Source organism: Vanacampus margaritifer, chromosome 6 (genome assembly GCF_051991255.1).
Source record: "Vanacampus margaritifer isolate UIUO_Vmar chromosome 6, RoL_Vmar_1.0, whole genome shotgun sequence".
NCBI lineage: Eukaryota > Metazoa > Chordata > Actinopteri > Syngnathiformes > Syngnathidae > Vanacampus > Vanacampus margaritifer.
This window is the reverse complement of record NC_135437.1, coordinates 21056898-21076983: the sequence shown is the minus strand read 5'-3', so window position 1 is coordinate 21076983 and position 20086 is coordinate 21056898. Positions and strand designations below refer to the sequence as shown.

At 40.0% G+C, this 20086-nt stretch overlaps 2 protein-coding genes across 3 annotated transcripts; both read left to right on the top strand.

The window, feature by feature from the left end:
• Nucleotides 1-305: 305 nt before the first annotated feature.
• Nucleotides 306-3454, top strand: cox5aa (cytochrome c oxidase subunit 5Aa). Its single transcript, XM_077567986.1, has 5 exons — nt 306-472; nt 1140-1256; nt 2678-2799; nt 2879-2992; nt 3072-3454. The coding sequence occupies exons 1-4, from the start codon at nt 400-402 to the stop codon at nt 2990-2992; spliced, it is 426 nt and encodes a 141-aa protein (XP_077424112.1). The 5' UTR covers nt 306-399; the 3' UTR covers nt 3072-3454.
• A 485-nt stretch (nt 3455-3939) lies between these two features.
• LOC144053486 (AT-rich interactive domain-containing protein 3B-like) lies at nt 3940-19968 on the top strand. 2 transcript variants are annotated; one of them, XM_077567983.1, is made up of 9 exons: nt 3940-4451; nt 5501-6110; nt 13480-13551; nt 13629-13701; nt 14991-15174; nt 16802-17052; nt 17126-17434; nt 17518-17607; nt 18876-19968. In XM_077567983.1, exons 2-9 carry the CDS (start codon nt 5571-5573, stop codon nt 19013-19015), a joined length of 1659 nt encoding a protein of 552 aa, XP_077424109.1. In that variant the 5' UTR covers nt 3940-4451; nt 5501-5570; the 3' UTR covers nt 19016-19968. The 2 variants fall into 2 exon arrangements, with proteins under 2 accessions (XP_077424109.1, XP_077424108.1); XM_077567982.1 differs by having other exon boundaries at nt 3941-4451; nt 5496-6110.
• Nucleotides 19969-20086: the final 118 nt, after the last annotated feature.

Sequence of the window (20086 nt, the reverse complement as noted above, 5' to 3'; positions counted from 1 at the left end):
ATCATTGTCAATCAAATTATTTTGAATCAAAAATAGATTCTGAAACGAAAATCGATTCTGAATCGAAAATCCATTCTGAAATTAAACCGCAGCCCAAAAATCCTAATCGAATCGTGAGGCAGTCAAAGATTACCACCTCTAATTTTGACTGCTTCAAAACATCTTGAAAAATTATTGAAACCTTTAGTAGCTTCAATAAAAACGGTTTCTTGTTCTCTCAAACGCTTCTCTGCTCTACTAGAATAACTGCTTTATTTCCTCAAAAATGCCATCACTTGCACATGCGCACCAGGAGCGAATGACGTCACAATCTCAGTACGGCGATTGCGCTTTCCTTTCCAAGTTCCTGCTGCTGCTAGCAAAACTGACCGGTCGGTTGCCACTTGGCTGTCCTGCATCATGTTCAGAGCAGCCGCCCGCCTGTCTTTCTCCGGTGTTCGGAGCTTGACCCGCACGAAACCGGCTTGTCAAGGTATTTGTCACCACTATCTGTTGAACGTTTTTTTTTTTTTTTTAGGAGCCGTGGAAGTTGTGATTGATAGCGGACACATCAGGAAGGGTACCCTCGCGGCTCCCGTGCTAGCTAACGTTAGCGCGTGTAACTATCGCTGACAAATACTAATTATACATACTCGTGTTTTGCGTGATAGAGTCAAGACTGAAACAAATAACAGTTATTTGAAATTCGAGTGCGTTGGACTGTTAACGCCCATTTGGTTAGCTTGTTTCGGTGTGTGTCCTTGTCGTGACCCAGTTGAAACTGTCATGCGTGCGGCCTAGTGGTACCGCTGCTAATGCTAACACTGAGCTAACTGAGTTCAATTCATTTTTTTCTCCCCCACATTAATGGCAATAAGCGTTTTTATGACGTTTACGCATGCTATCGTCACGCATATTTGGCTACGTGATTGATTAACTTGAAATGTGTTTGTTTTTCGGCTGACTTCGACGCCCTTAGCCATACATCGATGCATATAATTTTAAGCAATTTTTATTGACAACTTATTAATGTATTTGAAAACCAGACAACATTTTCCTATATCAACTTTACTAGCTGTTTGTGTTATCCACTGTGGTTAGTATACCCATTACGTACAATGCATTAAATGGAGATTTCTGTATCCACTGTCACTTCGCAGGTCTATTGGCCTCAAGGTGTTATTCACATGGGAAAGAGGAGACGGATGAGGAGTTTGATGCCCGCTGGGTCACCTACTTCAACAAGCAGGACATCGATGCGTGGGAGCTAAGAAAAGGTACCCAAGTGGTTTAGAAAATGGATGGATGGAGGATTTATGCATACACATCATCCATAAGAGGAAAAAAGGTTGCGGTACTAAACTTAAAAACTTTGCCGTATCAAAAAACTTTGCTCTTAATGGTTCTGTTAAATGATCTTGGAGAAATTACTCAAATCATTTTAGATTTATTTGGCTTATTTAGTTATTTTTGCACCATATACCTCTCAGTTCTAATTTCTAACTAAACAATAACATTGATATGTTCGTCAAAGATGCATGTTCCCAATCGGAGATGAGCTTCTCGCCCCACTGCAGCGCCATGCTTGAGAGGCGCCACCTGACACTCCATGTTCCTATGTAATCATATGACCACATGATGAGTATCATGTCAAAATGTCCATTATACTTTATCTATGGGCGGCTCCTCCAACGTCCCAAAACACAACGTCATCATCTTGGGAGCCCAGGCCGCTCAATCAGCGATTTTTGAATGCTCGGAGGAGTGAAGTTTTTTGCTAAACGTACACCCGCGCAGCACAAGCTGGTGTTTTTCTACATTTTGTGGTTAGCTCTGTTGCTATGCTAACGTAGCATCTGAGCGTTTCACACTCAGCATAACTAATCAATTAACACACAATGCAACTAACGTTAAAGTTTGGTTATTCTTGGTGTGAGTGGTCATCCCTGGAGAGGGACGGAGGAATGACATCTCAATGACTGTGATCAATGCACATTGCCACAAGTGCAATTGATCAAAACCTCAGGGGTAACAGCAACACGAGCAACAAATGCATAGGAAATGTGCATCTCATCGCACAAAAGTGCTTTTTGCTCCACCAGTTTTCTTTTACACTGAATGGTCTTGCGTCAATCTTTTTATGTATTATTCACATTACAAAAACAAATGCAATACATCACGCTGGTGTGATTGTATTGTTATTGTTTTAAATTACTATATTTCCTCATAATGCAGGCAAAATGGCACACATCTTTCTGCAGGGAATGCAATTTCATTCGATTTCAGTGTCTATGAAAGTGGACGCCACCCTTTAAGGAAATACCAGACATCCATTTTCTGTAGTGCTTGTCCTGTGGGTGAGCCGTAGTCAACCCCAGTTGACTTTAGGCATTCAGGGGGTACCATAAATCGCTGACTGGTCGCCAGTCAAGCTCAGGCCACTCAGTTTGCACACCTGCGGACAATTGAGAATCTTCAATGGCCCAACCGTGCAAGTTTTTTTCGTATGGATGAGAGAGAACGGCCTTAGTTGCCAGGATTCTTATCCAGAACTTAAGAAGTGTCACTCCTGCTAACAACTAGTTCACCTTGCTGTCTGGAAAATGTTCATCATGTTATTTCATGTAAACAAAACAAAAAATCCATCTGCCAATGGAGATGTTTGTAATATGAAATGTGTCAAAATCGTGCATTTCAGGGATGAACACGTTGGTTGGTTACGATCTGGTACCCGAGCCCAAGATTGTCGAGGCGGCGCTGCGAGCTTGTCGACGGTTAAACGACTTGGCCACTGCAATCCGAATTCTCGAAGCGGTCAAGGTTAGAGTTTATGCTGCCAGTGACCATCTTGTATTTGGTTGACTGATTAATAACTGTCTCTTTCCGGTTGCTTCTTCAGGATAAAGCTGGCCCACACAAAGAGATCTACCCGTACGTTCTTCAAGAACTTAGGCCAACATTAGACGAGCTCGGAATCTCTACACCTGAAGAGCTCGGCATCGACAAAGTCTGAGTAAGTTATCTGAGCCAAAGTTTCCTCCACTTTATCAGTAGATGTCAGTCTCTTACAATACTGTTTGTTTGTCTTCCAGATCAAGGGGGCGGTGGATGTCCTCAGAACGCAAAATCTGTGTATCTACGGTTGCCTCATCCGTCTGATATTTAATTTTGCCTTTATTAAGTTATTTTGCTTGTAAAATATTGATGAACCTAATAAAGGACAATTTATCTGTAACATGTGTCGGAAGATTTTCGGAATACTGTTTAAAAAAAAAAAGTTAAATACTTGTTTAAGCAATACATTCATTATGAGTTTTATGGGAGGCTTCGCTTGTTTGGAAGCGCTTTTGTGATGTTCGCTTGTTGCCACCAGAGGCCAGCATTTTCACGTTAATTAAAAAGCCGTTCTACTGCATCGGTTTTCATTTCAGGGACAATGTTCAATACAGCTCAAAATAAACGTGTTCAAATTGCACATTGGTTTCACATTATTCATCTATTCAACATGTGAATTAAAGCATCAAAGTAAGAGTCTTATTGAACTAGATTGTTGATAGTTATTGGCAAATTTACAACCCTGGTCAAAATAAAACCAAGATTAATAATTAAAAAACCTTTATCACCATGAGCGTGAAAAGTGAATGGACTTTTTGAGAGGGTAAGTTTACAAAAAGTGCACACCCTCTTGTAACTGGGATGTGATTTTTCAAAATTATTTAATCATATACGATTTTATCATACTCGTTAGATATGTTTATTTCCAATGAATGATCTATTTGTGTGTTTCGCTAATCGAACTTGGCTGTAACAAATTTTGCTTTCTTCAACCAATCAGAGGACGGGAAAATGCTGACATCGTCCTATAACGACGAATGCGAAATCTGATTGGTTAAAGTAAGCTCAATTGAAGGCCAGCACTTCGCAACGCCCTGGCTAGATTAGAATGATTGACATGGCAAAACAAAAAAGTAACACTCGCAGCCATTGAATAATGTTGGTCTGTGCAGTGCTGGCAATGACGCTCCATAGTCATACAATATTGCTGTAAAAGTACAAAATACCTCATTGTCAGAAATGGCAGCTGTTCTTACAACACTTTTAGGTTCGTGTTGTTGGTGTCTGCAAGGAAATCCACTTTTACGAGCAGTGGGCGGGCCTCATTCATTCATTTGCGCAAGTTGGGGGGGTGTAAAAAAAAAAAGGAGAATCCAAGATGTTTGTAGTTACCAAGCGCTGTGACCAGGCAGCTTGTTCATGACCCCACCTCCCACTCTTCATCCTCCTACCCTCCTCCTCCTCTGCTCCACACGGTTTGTTCTTCTAAAACAAGAAGAACCCAAGCAAACCAAATCACTTTGGTTCCGAGCCACCTTTCCCGTCCGGAAGGCTCGTGCGATGCGATTCGTTCGCGTGGGGCCCAAGAAGAAGGAACAAGTCGATCGGAGATGATGGATTACTCCAAGGGGCAAATGGTGAGTGTCGACGACCGCTCGGTTCGAAGCTCCCCACTCGTGTTTGCTTACCCCGACAAAGCGCTGAAGGCCACATATCTGCTCGCTTAGCTCACACTTAGTTGCTTTTAACCATGTAACCCACAACGGCACATTTGGCTTAATGATATTTTTTTATTTGCCCCACTTTTTTTTTTTTAAAGCTGGTTTTATTAAACCGAACATCGGCCAAGTGGTTTCCTCCCATATTAACGCAGGACACATAAAATGTCGCTTAGAAAGTTTCCTGTCTTAAGTGTATATGTGTTAGTTTTATTTTGTTGTTGTAGACCGCTTGGTTGTTATACAGCACCTAAATAGTATTGCACAAGGTTCACTTTAAAATGAATGAAAATCAGTTTGTCTGAATTCTATTATTCCCTTAACACAAAACGTGACGGTTATCCAAAATTTAAGATCGTGCTCGTATTAACAAAAAACAAAACAAAAAACACGTCTAAATCCGGTGTTTGTGTATACGTTTGATCTTTATTCAAACCACACAGCACAAACGTTTGCTATCCCACAATTTCATGTGAAAGTTTCCCCATAAAACGAATGGGATCATTTTAGATGAATGAACACGAAAATGTGCCACAATAGCTTGTTTTAGAGAACCCTACATCGTTTGCACTTAAAAACAAACAAACAAACAAAATATTCCATTTGATAGCCAGAAATGGTTATTGGTTAGCTAATTTCAGAGAAAGGTACAAAGCTAGCAATACTCCTCAGTTTCTAATGTGTTATTTCTTTCCCATTTTTTTTAAACATTTGTTCTTAGTTACAATAAAAAATAGTACATAAATCATTATTTAATTTGTTGCAAGGAGAAGATAAAAAAATAAATGAAAAAATAATAATGGAAATCAGGCTTACAGCCCAGCTGATATGCTAATATTTGGATAGCTGTCATCTATTTATCTTTCTCATAGACAAGCTATTTTGTTATTTGACCTTCAATAGGATTTTTTTTTTTTTAATTACAATCGAAACAAATTGAAGCCATAGCATTGTGTGTCTCAGTCCAGCTTTTCTGAGGAGGGCAGCTCCACAAGGTGCCCCGCGTCCAGTCCTCCCGGCCTGAAGCTGGAGGCGTTGATGGAGCACCTCCAGAGACAGCAAGAAGCCAAACAGGACATGAGCCTCCAGGAGAAACACCTGCTTCAAGCTCAGCTCCTCTTCGCCCAGCACGCTTCTGCTGCGGCTGCGAGGGCCCAGCCGGGACCCAGGCCGGACCTATTCAGAAAAGCGGATGGTTTCACTCAGCAAGCTTTGAGCAACCATCTAAGCAGAGTTGATGCTGGGGAGGAGGAGGAGGAGGAGGAGGAGGAGGATATTGAGGATGATGATGATGATGATGATGGTGACTCTGATGAGGAGGACATGGGGGCAGACGCGGGGGAGAGCGGGTCCCATCAGGAGGCCAAAAAGCCCCGACTGCAGCAGGTTCCGGGCCTCCCTTTCAACCCTTACCCCGGGCCTCAACCGGCAGCAGGAAAGTCGTCTCCTTCTCCTCCGCAAGTAGCCATAAAACAGGAGCAGGAAGAGAAGGAGGAGGTGCGGTCTCCCGTGGGCCCACCTGCCTTCACGTCTGCCAACGGCTTCACCGACTGGGCCTACGACGAGCCTCTCAAACAAGTAAGCATCCCTCTTATAAGTTCAACATCTGTAGCCCCCTCGCCGTCAGCCTTTTTGTTGCCGAAAGAAGGAACGGGGCTCCTTTGGCAAAATGCCCAAAGTGTAATCGTTCTCAATTACCCTTCACAGCGGAGAGCGTCTGCTTCACTTATATCATGCACGCTTGATAAAATGCCACCAACCTGGCTAATTCCTCTTGGCAGCGGTCCAAGCCGCAGTACTGTAACTCCGGAGCAATGTGTGTGTTCACTGATAACTGCTCAACGCTGGTTTGGTAAGCATGTGGTCCAACAATATCAAATGTAGATCAGTGTTTCCCAAACTTTCTTCAGCCAAAGCACATATTTTTCTTAAGAAGAATATCACGTCACCCCACCAAATAAAAATGGCACAGAAAGAGCTGTACCCTTTTTTTTTCCCCCCTCTTTTTTTATTTTTATTTTTTAAAATCAAACAGTTATTTTAAAAACAGACTTTAAGCTATTTAATGGCACTCATAGTTGATTTTTTTTTGTAAACATACAGAAAAGGACACTTTGACGATTTAAAACAAACACAAGCAAAAAAAAAAAATCTAAATCCGCAATTACAATAAACAATGTCAGATTTATTATACATAAATGTTTTCGTCTTATAGGTTAGGCTTATGATAAAATAAAGACAATGTATCTACTTAAATTGGTTATCTTACTAAACAATAAGTGTGGCATAAACTTAAATCAGTAAATCCCAAATCGAATTACTACAACGATGCAAACATGTTTCATGAAGACCTTACCCTTACACCTTAGTCCTTCCAGCGTCATATTTATACGTTTGTTTATTTATTTATTATATAAAGCCTACGACCAACTGAAATGAAGCATCCAAAAATTGTAGCCTTTGCCAGTTGAAAACTACATTCTTCTACATTGCGATTTGAATTTGGTCAATTATTCAGCGCTACGCACAGTAACATGTTCTTTATCCTCTGCGCAGAACAACTAATATCATTGTCGTGCTGATGAGCAGCCTCTTTAAGGCACCGATGTATTCTGAAATTATGATAATTTCGTCTCAAGTTACTCAATGTACTTAACTCTGTCTGAAATCCTATTTAGTTAGACATTAGTGTTGTTCTGATACCGATACCGGTATCAGCAGAGGCCCCGATACTGCATAAAAACAGTAGTATCAGCAAGTACTAACAAGTAACATGCCGATACTATTATTTCCGACGCTAATATAGGACTTTGGATGCAGCATCTTGTGTTTGATATCCTATTGGACCTTGAATGCTCTGAACCAATGGCAGAGCAGCTTTTTCATGTTGCAAAAAACAACAACTCAGGTATCGAAACGGTATCGGCATCGGCCAATACTGCAAAACTGGGATCGATCGGAATCGGTATTGGGGGCCAAAAAACGGTATCGGAACAACACTAGTTAGACACAAAGCTATTATTTTGTTGTATGAATGGCAATGTGTATTTATGGTCATTTTACTCGAGTGTAAGAACATTTAATTGTTCAGCCTGCCACTATACACCCCTCACATGGATAAATAAACTAAATATATACATTTTATTTCTGACTCAATAAAATCAACAACCACTAATGTGTCATCGTTGGTGGTCAATTACTGTCATAGATAACTGTTCTGAATGTCTTCTGATGTGTGTTGTTTTTGGGTTAACAGAAGCCAATCTAACAAGCCCCCCTCTCCCTTGCGCAGCCCCCCCCCATGCCAGTACAATTTATTCTGATTAATGAAGCCAGTAACCCGAGGGGCCGCCGGGCTGATGTCTCACAGCATGTAACTGTAAAGTTACCTCACAGTACATTTTCAGTGAAGCAGAAGTGGTGAGGAGGTGCTTGGGCACGCTCCTCTAAAGTATATTTCTGTTTAACTCATTCACTGCCAATGACGGCTATAGACGTCAAAAATTCATTTGAACTATTTCTATTAGTTTTTTCCACTTTTGTTAACAAGAGTATGAAAACCTAGAAAAAAATGTATTGTACATATAGAACATATATACAATTTGTGATTAATCTTGAGTTTAAATAATGAAGTAATCAAACAAAAAAGAAAATATTATTTAAAAATTTGGGGCGTCAGACGGTTACATTTTTTTATTGTAATTAATCGCATAACTTCAATAGTTAACTCACGATTAATCACACATTTTATATCTGTTCTAAACGTATAATAAATTTGTTTCTAGGTTTTCATACTCTTGTTAACAAAAGTGGAAAAAACTAATAGAAATAGTTCAAATTATTTTTTGACGTCTATAGGCGTCAATGGCAGTGAATGAGATTCAGTTCACCATCCCCTGTCTTGTTTGAAAAAAAAAAATCTTTATACAGGACTGGCTACACCCGTAAACAAGTCGTTGCTAAGATAGCTTCAGCCCTGCATAATTTAGTTGTCTCCTAGCAACACTAAATGGCACTGTAATTCACATTCAAGTAATCAATACATAATGGCAATGAGAACGCAAGTCCTTTCTTCGGCACGGCACTCGGGCTGTGTTGAAAACATCACGCCCTAGCACGTAAAATTCTGTGCTGTTAAAAACGCATATAGGGATTGCTAATATATATGTTTTGTTTTTTTGGCCAGTTTAATTCTCCCCTTTGCTCGAAGCGCCGTTCGCAGTCGTGCCAAACTGTGATTTTTCACAGGCTCTTTATATGTGAGGTGTGGGCTGTCACCTGCAAGTGAAAATCCTCAGATGTAGATTCACTTTTGGATCTCGTCGCAGCCTGTTTAACTGGATTTAAATGCAGCTCTGATTGTTGCTGGAAATGCTGTGGCCATTGATTTTAGAGGGGGGGGGGGGGGGGGCTCTGGAAACAAACATTACATCATAACAGCTGCACAGTTTCCCTTCATTTTTGTCTTCTTAGCTCTTTCGGTCGTTGTTAAAGAAGCATCTTTGGCAATAATTTCGCTACACTGGACGCCCATTGTTCATCCTGTGTGTGCGATCTCACTGTAAAAAGCCTTGGTGGCATTTTCCGAGTGTGTAAAGAGCCCCCATTTGCTCAACAAGGGGTCGGTTTAAATGATCTTGACGTGTATGGGGGATTAAAGGCCGAATAATTTGATTTGGATTAAAATTGTAGTCCCCCCCCTGCTGTTCTATTGAAGCTCCATATTTTCACTTTTGCTCAGTTGAATGATTTTATAATGAGGCCTTTAAGAGTCAATTATAAAAACAAAGGTGGGTGTGGAAAATGAATCCTCAAATACTACAATATTAAAATTCGTATTAAAGAACAAATTAAGTTTGGCAAAAGTGATACATTTACAAGAAGTAAAAATTAGATTTTTTATTTTTTTTTGTGAAACAAAAGAAACCTTTTGCTGACCTACATACTGAATACGTTCAGCATTCCCAGGGTTGGTTGTGTGAAAGCTCTGTGAGCAATTAACTGCCAGCTCTTTTGTTAATAGAGCCACAGTAGGTCTCACTTGCTCATCAATAAGGGGGGAAGGGTTTTATTTCCATTTGATGGTGAAAGGACTGGGATGTTTATCTACCTTCGCGTCAATAGAGTTTCTACGCGGGGGAGTAGAAAGCCCTTTATTAGAAATTCTAAGCTAGGCTATTACATATGTCAAAAGCTACCCCAGGGTGCGGTTTGTGTGAGAGTGGGCTGCAGACAATCATTTAGTGAAGGCTAAATAGGAAGAAGACATTTCATATATAATACCTCGTAGAATTGGAGGTGGGGGAGGGAGTTGTTTACACGGCCGCTTTGAAGTCAAACCAGATGAAACTGTGTTCTTGTCGTCTTTTCAAGACTAAATCTTTTGAGAAAAATCTTTTTAATAAATGATTGGCACTGTGCACGTTCTCATACAGTAATTCAGTACAATTCAATTCAACATAGAAATTCAATTTTCAAACCCCAAATGCAGCAATTTTGGAAAAAAAATGCTCGTTTTAAAAATTCCAAAAGTTTTACTTTTTAGTTTAGAATTGCTTACCGGTACTTTAACCAGGATCCGCTCCACATTGTGGCCAAGGGTAGAATCCAAGTCAGTTATTGCGCCTGAGCGGCATCCTAAAGCTAACTGGCTAGCTAGCTAACTATTCACATACACGCGTATTCTGAAGGAACCCACTTCCGTGTTAACCGCTTGATAAAGCCGCACAAGACACATGCACACTCTCCTGTTTGGTAGAATTTTGTCTAACATCTAAAATTCTGCAAGTCAAAGTTAACAAATTGAAGAGGGTGAATAAACTCTTTCTTAATAATTAATAGTTCATTTGCCTTCATTTTAGCATAATCCTACACTCTAAAAACAGTTTGGTGAAAAATAGCCCTATTTAAGTAAAAAAAAAAAAATTGGACCAATTCAACTTTTGAGGTTATTCAATTAAACCAAAAAGTTGGGTCAAAGGAATAACCCAAAAATCGGGTTGCTTTGTGGGATTAGAATTGAATATTTCCCATTATTTAGAGTTATTTAACCCAAAAAGTTGGATCGGTTTATTTTTGACCCATTTAAATCGTGTTATTCAATTTACCCCAAAAGTTGGGTCAAATGAATAACCCACAAAACAACCCAACAGGGTTGCTTTGTGTGTGTTTCTTTTTTTTTTCGACCCAACGTATTGGATTAAATAACTCAAAAAGTTGACCAATTTTTGACCAAATTCAATGGGGTTATCAATTACGGTAACCCAGAAAGTTGGGTCAAACGAATAAACCACAAAACAACCCAAACAATTAGGTTGCTTTGTGGATTTTTTAAATATAATTTGTTTAATAACTCAAAACGTTGCTTGTGTTTGGAGAAAAAAAACAAGCGGATTGTGGAAAAAGGACCTGGGGAAAAAAATCGCATGAGAATCCCAATTGGCTTATTTTTCAGAATTGTTCAAACCTAACAAATTACAAGTCTTTTCAAAAGAATACTACATTCAGGGGACAAGCATTTGTCGGAAACTAGGCCTCATGGGTCCATGTGAACAAGAATTGTTTGAACAACTGCTTTTCCTAAGACGTCACAATTTTTTTTCCGAGGCTGTTGCGGTGTAAACGCCGCCTTTTTTGAAGCAAGCGTGGAAAAATCTACTAAATAATTCTCGGTAGAGTCTAAAAAGGCTAATGTGAGTCGGTGTTTGTACTGCAAACACACGGGACGTTGTAGTTGATATTTTTTTGTTGTTTTGGTTCCCATGTGTTTTATAGCTGAGAGTGTGAAATGTTGTTATGGGACCGTGCCTTGAACCGTGGTTTTGGTTGTCAAGTAAAAACAACGGAGATGTTACAATCACAATCAGAGCAATAACCAAAACATTCCATTATTTTGATGAAGCGCATGTGTGATAAATGGACAAGACCATCCTGCCGGGTACAAGCACATGTTGTGTTGTCTAAAACACGCCCTTGTTTTAGTACAAAACACCAAATTGAAATGAATCGTGAGCCGCGTATGCCGACAAGCCGACCGGTAACAGTTGTGGTGACAACACTGACGTCAAACGCTGACTTTTGGATGTATTATACACACGGCACAAATTCACTTTGCTGAAACATGTTCATATTGCAATCATCTCGCTGCCGTGCATGCATGTCTGCGGGACAATAATATCTCAGCAGGCTTTTCCGCACGGTTGCACACCCGCTCACATTTTAACCTTTAACTGTCACATTAAGTAGGAGTTCATGGAGCAATAACATGTCACATGAAACTAGCTGATGACAATGGAGCCTCCTCCCTCATCTCCCGCTCAGCGGCCGCAGCTTTGAGAAAACTCTCCCCCTTAAAATCATCTATTATGTATACAAAGTAGAGCAATACAGGCACCCTTTCTGTGGGGGGGGCTAAAGGGGTAAATCAGGGGGAGTAAAGTCCACTGTCCTGGGTGATAACAGGTGGAATATTTTTGAGAGGAATCGCGCTGCTTTGCCAAATTGACCGGACAGCAAGTATAAAGAGATTTGAGATCTCACATTAGTGTGTATACCAAATTCTGGTATTTTAATAGACATGGTCCAAAATAAACTAGAGCCAAACTGATATGTATTTTTTGAGGCCGGTCCAGTTCAAATATTTGACAAACAACAATTCTGATTTATTTATTGATTGATTCATTGATTCATTTATTTTACTTTACAACAGAGAGAATTTTCCAAGTACAAAATGTGCAAAAAAGCATGAACTGATTAATTTAGTTTCAGATTTAGGCCAGGGGTGTTCAAATCTGATTCTTGAATGCCACTATCCTGCATGGTTTGGAATAAATGTTTCCCTCCTCCAACACACCTGATTGAAATGATCAGGATCGTTATCAAGCTACTTCAGAGCTTGATGATGAGCTGATCAATTGAAGTTTCCTTCCTCCAACACACCTGATTCAAATGTAGATGTTTCCCTCCTCCAACACACCTGATTCAAGCGATCCTGATCATTTCAATCAGGTGTGTTGGAGGAGGGAAACATCTAGAAAATGTTATCACGATCAGGTGTGTTGTAGGAGTGAAACATCTAAACCATGCAGGATAGTGGCCCTCAGGGACCGGATTTGAAGCCCCCCCCCGGCCTAAATCTAAAACTAAATTCATCAGTGCATGCTTTTTTGCACATCAAGCTTCTTCAGAGCTTGATAACAATCCTGATCCTTTGAATCGGGTGTGTTGGAGGAGGGAAACATCTGCCCACGCAGGATAGTGGCCCTTAAGGACCGGATTTAGACACCCCTGGCCTAAATCTAAAACTAAATTAATCAGTTCATGCTTTATTGCGCAATCCTGAACATTTGAATTTGGTGTGTTGGGGGAGGGAAACATCTAAACTTAGGGTTTTGGACACACTTGATTTCGGACATAAAAGTATGCAGAACATAATAATCCAAGTTACTTGCAAAACTTATGCTTGATACCCTTTAACTTTATATGCCGTTTCTTCTACTCGGTTATTTTCTTTGCCATGAAGTGGTGTGGTGGTGAGGGGTGAGCAAAAATATAAAAAGTAATTTTTCAAAATAAAAAACCAGAGGCACCTTTCTCACATGTCAAAACATGTCCTCTTTGACACAGTTACATTTGAACGAGGGCGTCCAACCGAGACAGAAGCAAATTCTAACAAGTATGAATATAAACCATATCAGCATGTTATTTACATAAGATATTGTGTCTTGATGGCCATATGGGAGGCTGAAGAAGGAAGTAATTCACAGAGCAACGTTCACTTAGCCATACATCTCCTTTACTTTATGCCAATACCTTTTGTACAACATGATATTGGCGTTTAATTAGCAAAAATCCAGCCGATTATTATTATTTTGAAAAAGCCAAGTATGGGCCGGCAGATTCATCAGTCAGGCTCTAGTCCAACCTACTTCCTTTGCTCTTCCTATAGCGAGCTCCCATCTGGCCTGAGGAGAATGAAGGCGGGAGAGGACGAGCAGAACCATCCAGGGACTTTGCAAAGGTCAGTCGATTCAGCGGAGGCCATCTGTCTCGTTTCGACAAGAAATTACACTAATGAGCTTTTTGTTTGCGTCGTAGCTTTACGAACTGGACAGCGACCCTCAGCGCAAGGAATTTCTCGATGATCTGTTTGTCTTCATGCAAAAACGAGGTCTGATTTTCATTTCTTGATCTTTTTAATACATTTTTTAATACAACTCATTCAAACAAAAAAACAGTATAAATATGGTTTCTAATACTTTGTCCTGCACTCCAAAAACGTATTTATATGTTTTTTTAAGTTTTGACTTCTGACATGAAGAGGTAGTACAAAAAACGACCTGCAGGTGGCAGCAGAGTATTAGAGATCAGCCAGGGCCATGTTGCAACAAGCTCTTTTTGACAGTGTTTTCAACAGGTTTGTGAATAATGATGAAACTTAGCTATATTCTAATGCTAATTGCTGCAAAACGGAAACCGATACAAGTATACTTTTTTTCCTGATAAAAAAAAAAAAAGAGACTCTAATCTTTCTTTTGGTAGGTTCCATGTTTTTATAGCAATAGAACAGAATATTCTGTCAGAATCCAGTAAAACAGCCGGGAGCGAAGGGGGTTCCTTCAGTGAAAATGGCTGCGATTTAATGAGTTAAAATTTTGTTTTTTAACTAAACTAAAAGTGTTGGTCTTTGTGTTTGATGCCCCGGTGACTTTAAACTACTGCAAATTCTGATAGAAATTAAGCTTCAACTTTAACTCATGATTTAGTAGTTGGCAACTCTGTGCGACTAAATTCTGAACTACACTTGACAGTGAAAATAGAACAAATATAGGGCAAGAAGGTGCCGTTTAATATTAAGTGGTAAGAGATGTCAAATGCTAACTAAAATGTCAACATCCAGTCAAGCTGATTTTATGTAAATGTTGTATAAAATAAAATTAAAAGCATTAAATGCTTGGATCTACAATTTATTTCATGAGCAAGTTCAAGATGATCATGTTTCACTGATTTCATTTAACCTTTCCGAACAAATAGTCGGCCCACTGAAGAGGTCGCGCACAGGCCCGCCGTGCATGTGTTCATCCCTTAGCCCAGACTAATCTTTATTTCTACAACTTGTATTTAGCCTTCTTCATTAAATGGCTTTACTACAAAGGCTCAGAGCGGCTCTGCTGTCAATCTTGTGATTGGCAGCAACTGAAACCCACCCCCACACTGTGCTCAAATCAATTCTCAAACAAAGCATTTACTGTGGAATTACAACCCCTCCCCCCCCTCCATCTGAAAAAAAAATGTGTCTTCGCAGATACACATGATGAGCCTTTTTTTGTGTGTGTTTGTTTTTAACCTGTTATTAATATCTGACCTTGAGGTGAGCAAAGCAGATGTTGGTCACTCATGGCTGCAAATGGAAGAAATTGACATCATTATATTATTATAATATAATTTTGCTTCCTTCAGGCACGCCTGTGAACCGTATCCCCATAATGGCCAAACAGGTGCTGGACCTGTACAAACTTTATAAGCTGGTGACAGAGAAGGGAGGCCTGGTGGAGGTCATCAACAAGAAGATTTGGAGGGAGATCACCAGAGGTCTCAACCTGCCCACGTCCATTACCAGCGCAGCTTTCACTCTCCGCACGCAGTACGTGTCTGATGTATGATGTATTATTACCCGAACCGTGGCAAAAACATCCGGATGGTACACTTGCCCGTGATAAGGCACACCGTGTCCCTTCCATGCCTTGGCAGCCCCAGTTTATCTCATGATAATGCAAATCATTTATTCCTCCTTCCTCCTCACAACAGCAAAGTCAGAACACTGTCAGCGCAAAACAAATGCACTGTAAACTCAGGTCTGTTTAAAATAAATAGTGTGTTTTATTTTACACTAATAATCCAAAAATTATGAAGGGGAGAATATAATTCTTGTGGTTCATTGACTGCGTCCAGCAACTTTACTTATTACAATTTTATTCTCTGAGTCTGACTTTATTAGTATGACTTATTATTCAAAGAATTCTGACATTATTCTCAAAAGCAAAATTCTGAGATTAAAGTTGAAATCTCAGGAAAAAGTCAGAACTCTCACTTTGATGTCAGAATTCTGCTAATAAAGTCAGAATTCTGCTAATAAAGTCAGAATTCAGAAGTCAACCCCGAAATATTTTTTGGACAATATGTTGTATGCAGCCCCACTGGTTAATATTGCATTAGTGGAATATGAGTTAAGCAGCAAAATCCAGCCGTTTTTATCTATCTCAGGGGGCGGCCATTTTGCGACTTGCTGTCGATTGAAGATGACATCAATGTTGCTCAGGTCTCAGGTAACAACAAATCACAGCTCAGCTTCAGAAAACAGGTGAGCTGTGATTGGTCGTTTCCTGAGCCCTGAGCCACTGATATCATCTTCAGTCGAAAGCAAGTGGCAAAATGGCCGCCCCCTGAGATGGATTAAAACGACTGGATTTTGCTTCATAACTCTTATTCCACAAATGTAATATTACAAACCAGAAAGACTCCTTATTATGAATGCGTATTAGGGCCACTTATAAATATATATTTTTCTTAGAAGGCGGGGGCAATATTCAGAGAAAAAAAACCTCATAAATTTGCGACTTTATAAAGTGGCAGATTTATGAGAAAAAAAAACTCAGAAACTTAGGCGAAATACACTAATTTGAGCATTCGTTGGTGGTTAATGCGACACTGTTTATAAAATGAATGACAAGATGGAGACATTGTTATTTTAAACTTTACTCGTCATACACGGCAGCCAGAGCGACAACACTTCCTGATCCACTATCAGCTGACTAACACTAACCAATCAGAAGCTAGCATACTTTAGGTAAATGCAAGTGAATCACAGAGAGTAGCAAATTCGACACATTAACTTAGATACTTGTACAAAAAAAATACCAAAATGTATGAATGTGTAAATAATAATTCTGGAAACAAAAATGTACAAGTAAATATTTATTTTAACAAATTAATTTAAGTGCTTGATCCTCAGGGTGTGGACCTTCACAAAGCAGTACCCAACGCTTTAAACATCATATGGTTCATCTCTGCTAAAGCAATTACTATCTCCTTATTTGGAAACCCGACCGAAAAGTATTGGCACAAACATCCGAGTAGTTACTACGTGTATTTCTCGTAAGTTTCAGAGTTTTTTTCTGGCAAATTTGCCCCCCCGCCCTAATACGCCGTCGTACCTTATGACTTTTGTGTAAAAAAACAAAAACCTGCTGAGTTTAATGTGGACTCTTTAGGTATATGAAGTACCTGTACCCTTTTGAGTGCGAAAAGAAGGGTCTGAGTTCTCCAGGGGAGCTGCAGGCGGCAATCGACAGCAACCGCAGAGAAGGTCGGCGTCCCAGCTACACCAGCAGCCTGTACCGCTACTCGCCCTCGCCAAACTCGGCTGCACACAATCTCCTCTCATCGCCCACGATGCAGACCCCCACCTCTGGACTCAACACTTCCAGTCAGTCAATCAGCCCCAATGTGAAAAAAAATCCAGGTATGAGAAGCACATTTTTTTTTTCCCCTTTTCGTTCAATTGATTTAAATGGACTTTCGGCACAATGCTACAGAGGAGGTTTCAACTCCAGTAATTCCCAGCCGGCTGCCCATGGCATTGGCACTGGGACAGCAGCAGCAACCTCATCATCACCATCAACATCATCATCATCAGCAGCAGTTGGCCCAAGCCGCCACTCTGGAGCATCTCCGAGAGAGGCTGGAGCGAGGCGTAGGGGGCGCTGTGGCCGACGGCCCAGAGAAGAAGATGATGCGTCTGGCAGAGGAGCAGCAGCGTCTCATGCAGCAGGCGCTCCAGCAAAACCTCCTGGCGATGGCTTCCCACTTCAATCCCCTCAACTTCAAAGTCAACAATGGTCACGGTGAGTGGTCCTCGCCGTTAGCATTCATGGACCTCATGTGAGGCGGCCGTTTATCCGGAATGTTTGCCTTGGTTTCCCTGCAGAGAGCAAACAAGATTTGTCCCTGAATATCTCCACTAATGGAGCGGCCAGTATTGGTGTGTCCGTGGAAGTCAATGGCACCGTGTACTCGGGTAAGTTGTTCCAGTTGCTCAATCCGTGTTTGTTCCGCGAACACTTGAAAGACGTTGAAAATCACCTTTGACCTTTTCAAATTGAATGGGCAAGCCATTAATCCGTTCCTGCCAGAGGAGTTTCATAACTGACTTGTAACATGAGTTGTTTTTAGAAGATGATAAAGAATCTATCACTGCCGTTGGGTTGAATAGGGCTTAAAGTGGAAGTCATTTCTTGACAATAATATGTTATATGTGACCTCACTAGTCTCAACATGACATTCTGATTAATATTACATTTTTGGAATATGAGTTATGAAGCAAAATCCAGCCGTTTTTATCCATCTCAGGGGGCGGCCATTTTGCCACTTGCTGTTGACTGAAGATGAGTTGCAGTTGCTCAGGTCTCAGGCAACGACCAATCACTGCTCACCTGTTTTTTGAAGCTGCGCCGTGATTGGCTGTTACACTGTTGTCGTCTTCAGTCGACAGCAAGTGGCAAAATGGCCGCCCACTAAAATAGATTAAAAAACAGGATTATGCATTATTAACCAGAAAACCATATTTTAACTAGTGGGGCTGCGTAGAACATATTATTGTCCCCCAAAAATTGGAGGGTTTGACTTATAAAATTTTCAAAATTTGTTTATACTGGGATTTCTTTCAAACTCTTTGGACTTCATGGACACAAAAACAATGACGTAGCCATGATATCATCGCTTTCACTTTCAGGTCTTAGCATATTGTGCTGCTCGAGTGACACATTCATGTTTTGATTGTCCCTTCAGTGCTGCATTTTGGAAGGATATTGAAAATTATTTTATGTGTGAATCAAAACACAAGATTGTATTGGATGGTAAAAATATTATTACCCTTTTTTTAAACTTAACTTTGGTTAATTTGTGTACTTTGGTGGGATTTTTTTTAAATTCCTAAATATAAATTTCTAAACAAGTGCTTTATTCAAATATATTTATATCAAATATATATTTATATATATATATATATATATAAACTCACAGAGCTAATTAAATGTTTGTTTGTTTTTTTATTCCGCTTTTTCTTATGGGATTTATATTGATCTTCCTGGTGTATCTTTTTTTTTTTGATACATGTAAATTAGATGGACTCATCTATGTTCAATAACCGTAAAAAAAAAAAAAAAAAAAAGCATGTCGTGCTGCTCGCATAGCCACAAGGATGAGTATCGGCATGACATCCAAGGGTTGTGGTAATACACTGGACTCTCCTAACCCGAATTCACTTGCGCTCGTCTTTGTCAACAGGAACACTGTTTGCTCAGAAATCCGTCGCTCCAGTGGTTTCGCAGGCTGTAACTCCCGCAGGGACGAGCGGTTTCAGTGCCTTCTCCTCCTCACACAGCCCCTCCTCGTCATCCTCCACCTCCTCCAAAGGACCCAATTAAAGATCAGTTTTTTTTCCTTACTCCGTTCTTAGCAATGTCATTGAGCGGTATGAATTATGGGAGCTCGCTAGTCAGGCAGGAACAGTTTGAAATATGTCTGCTGCCAGGCCAGGTCTAATGTCTTGTTTCAGCCTTGACACACTTGGATGTTCACGTTTGCTGTTAGTTTGCGTTAATATTGCCTCGGAAAGCTTCTAAACGTAACTTGTTAATCTTAGTTCCTGATGTAAGCTTCTTTTTTTTTTTTAATCGTAGTAATGTTCACGTTCGTGTCTTTAGTGCTAAGAGAGAATCAATGCTGTTTTTGCGACATCGTTATCATCCTGTTCTGTTGCCTTTAGAACAGCGGTGTTGCCAAAGTGAATAAAGACCAAAAAAAGCCTTAGCTCAGTTGTCATAGTTCTGTCTAGAGTTTTCACGGCAACCTTCAGGGAAATTTATACACTTTCAGGTACCACATTTGTATTTAGAAGCTATTTTAGAAACATTTGCTTGTTGGACTTTTTATTTGTATTTTATTTTCTTTATTTAATTATTGTAGTTCTGCCTTGATCATATCTGCTGCGAGTGGTTTTGTGTAGAGGAGACGCCGTACTTACCTCATTTGATAAATTGTTTTTTTGGGGAATTTCTGAACTCAGGAATGTCCAATGGACCCATTACTGTGCTTTGATGTATTTTTGTATAGGCGACGAATGTATCATTCATAACCTCACGTTGGACTGAACCAGAGCTACCTCAATCCTCGAGAGAAATATGCAATTGTTAAAGCAGCGGGAGCTGATGTAGCCATCTGCTGACATGTACTGTAAGTGGACAATCAAGTAAAAATTGCAAACAAAATGTTACTGAGAACTTGACACGTGTAAACACCAAGGCCCTGTTTTGGTCTTTGACAAGATATTTGTTGGATGTACGGTCATGTGGAATAAAATAATCATTTGTGCTGTTCAGTGGTTTGTTTGTTTTTTCTTCTTCACTCCAACGTAACTAAATAAATGACGCCGGTGACACTGAGCTTTTTTTTTTTTTTTTTTTACATTTATATTTACAAAACGGATAACACATTAG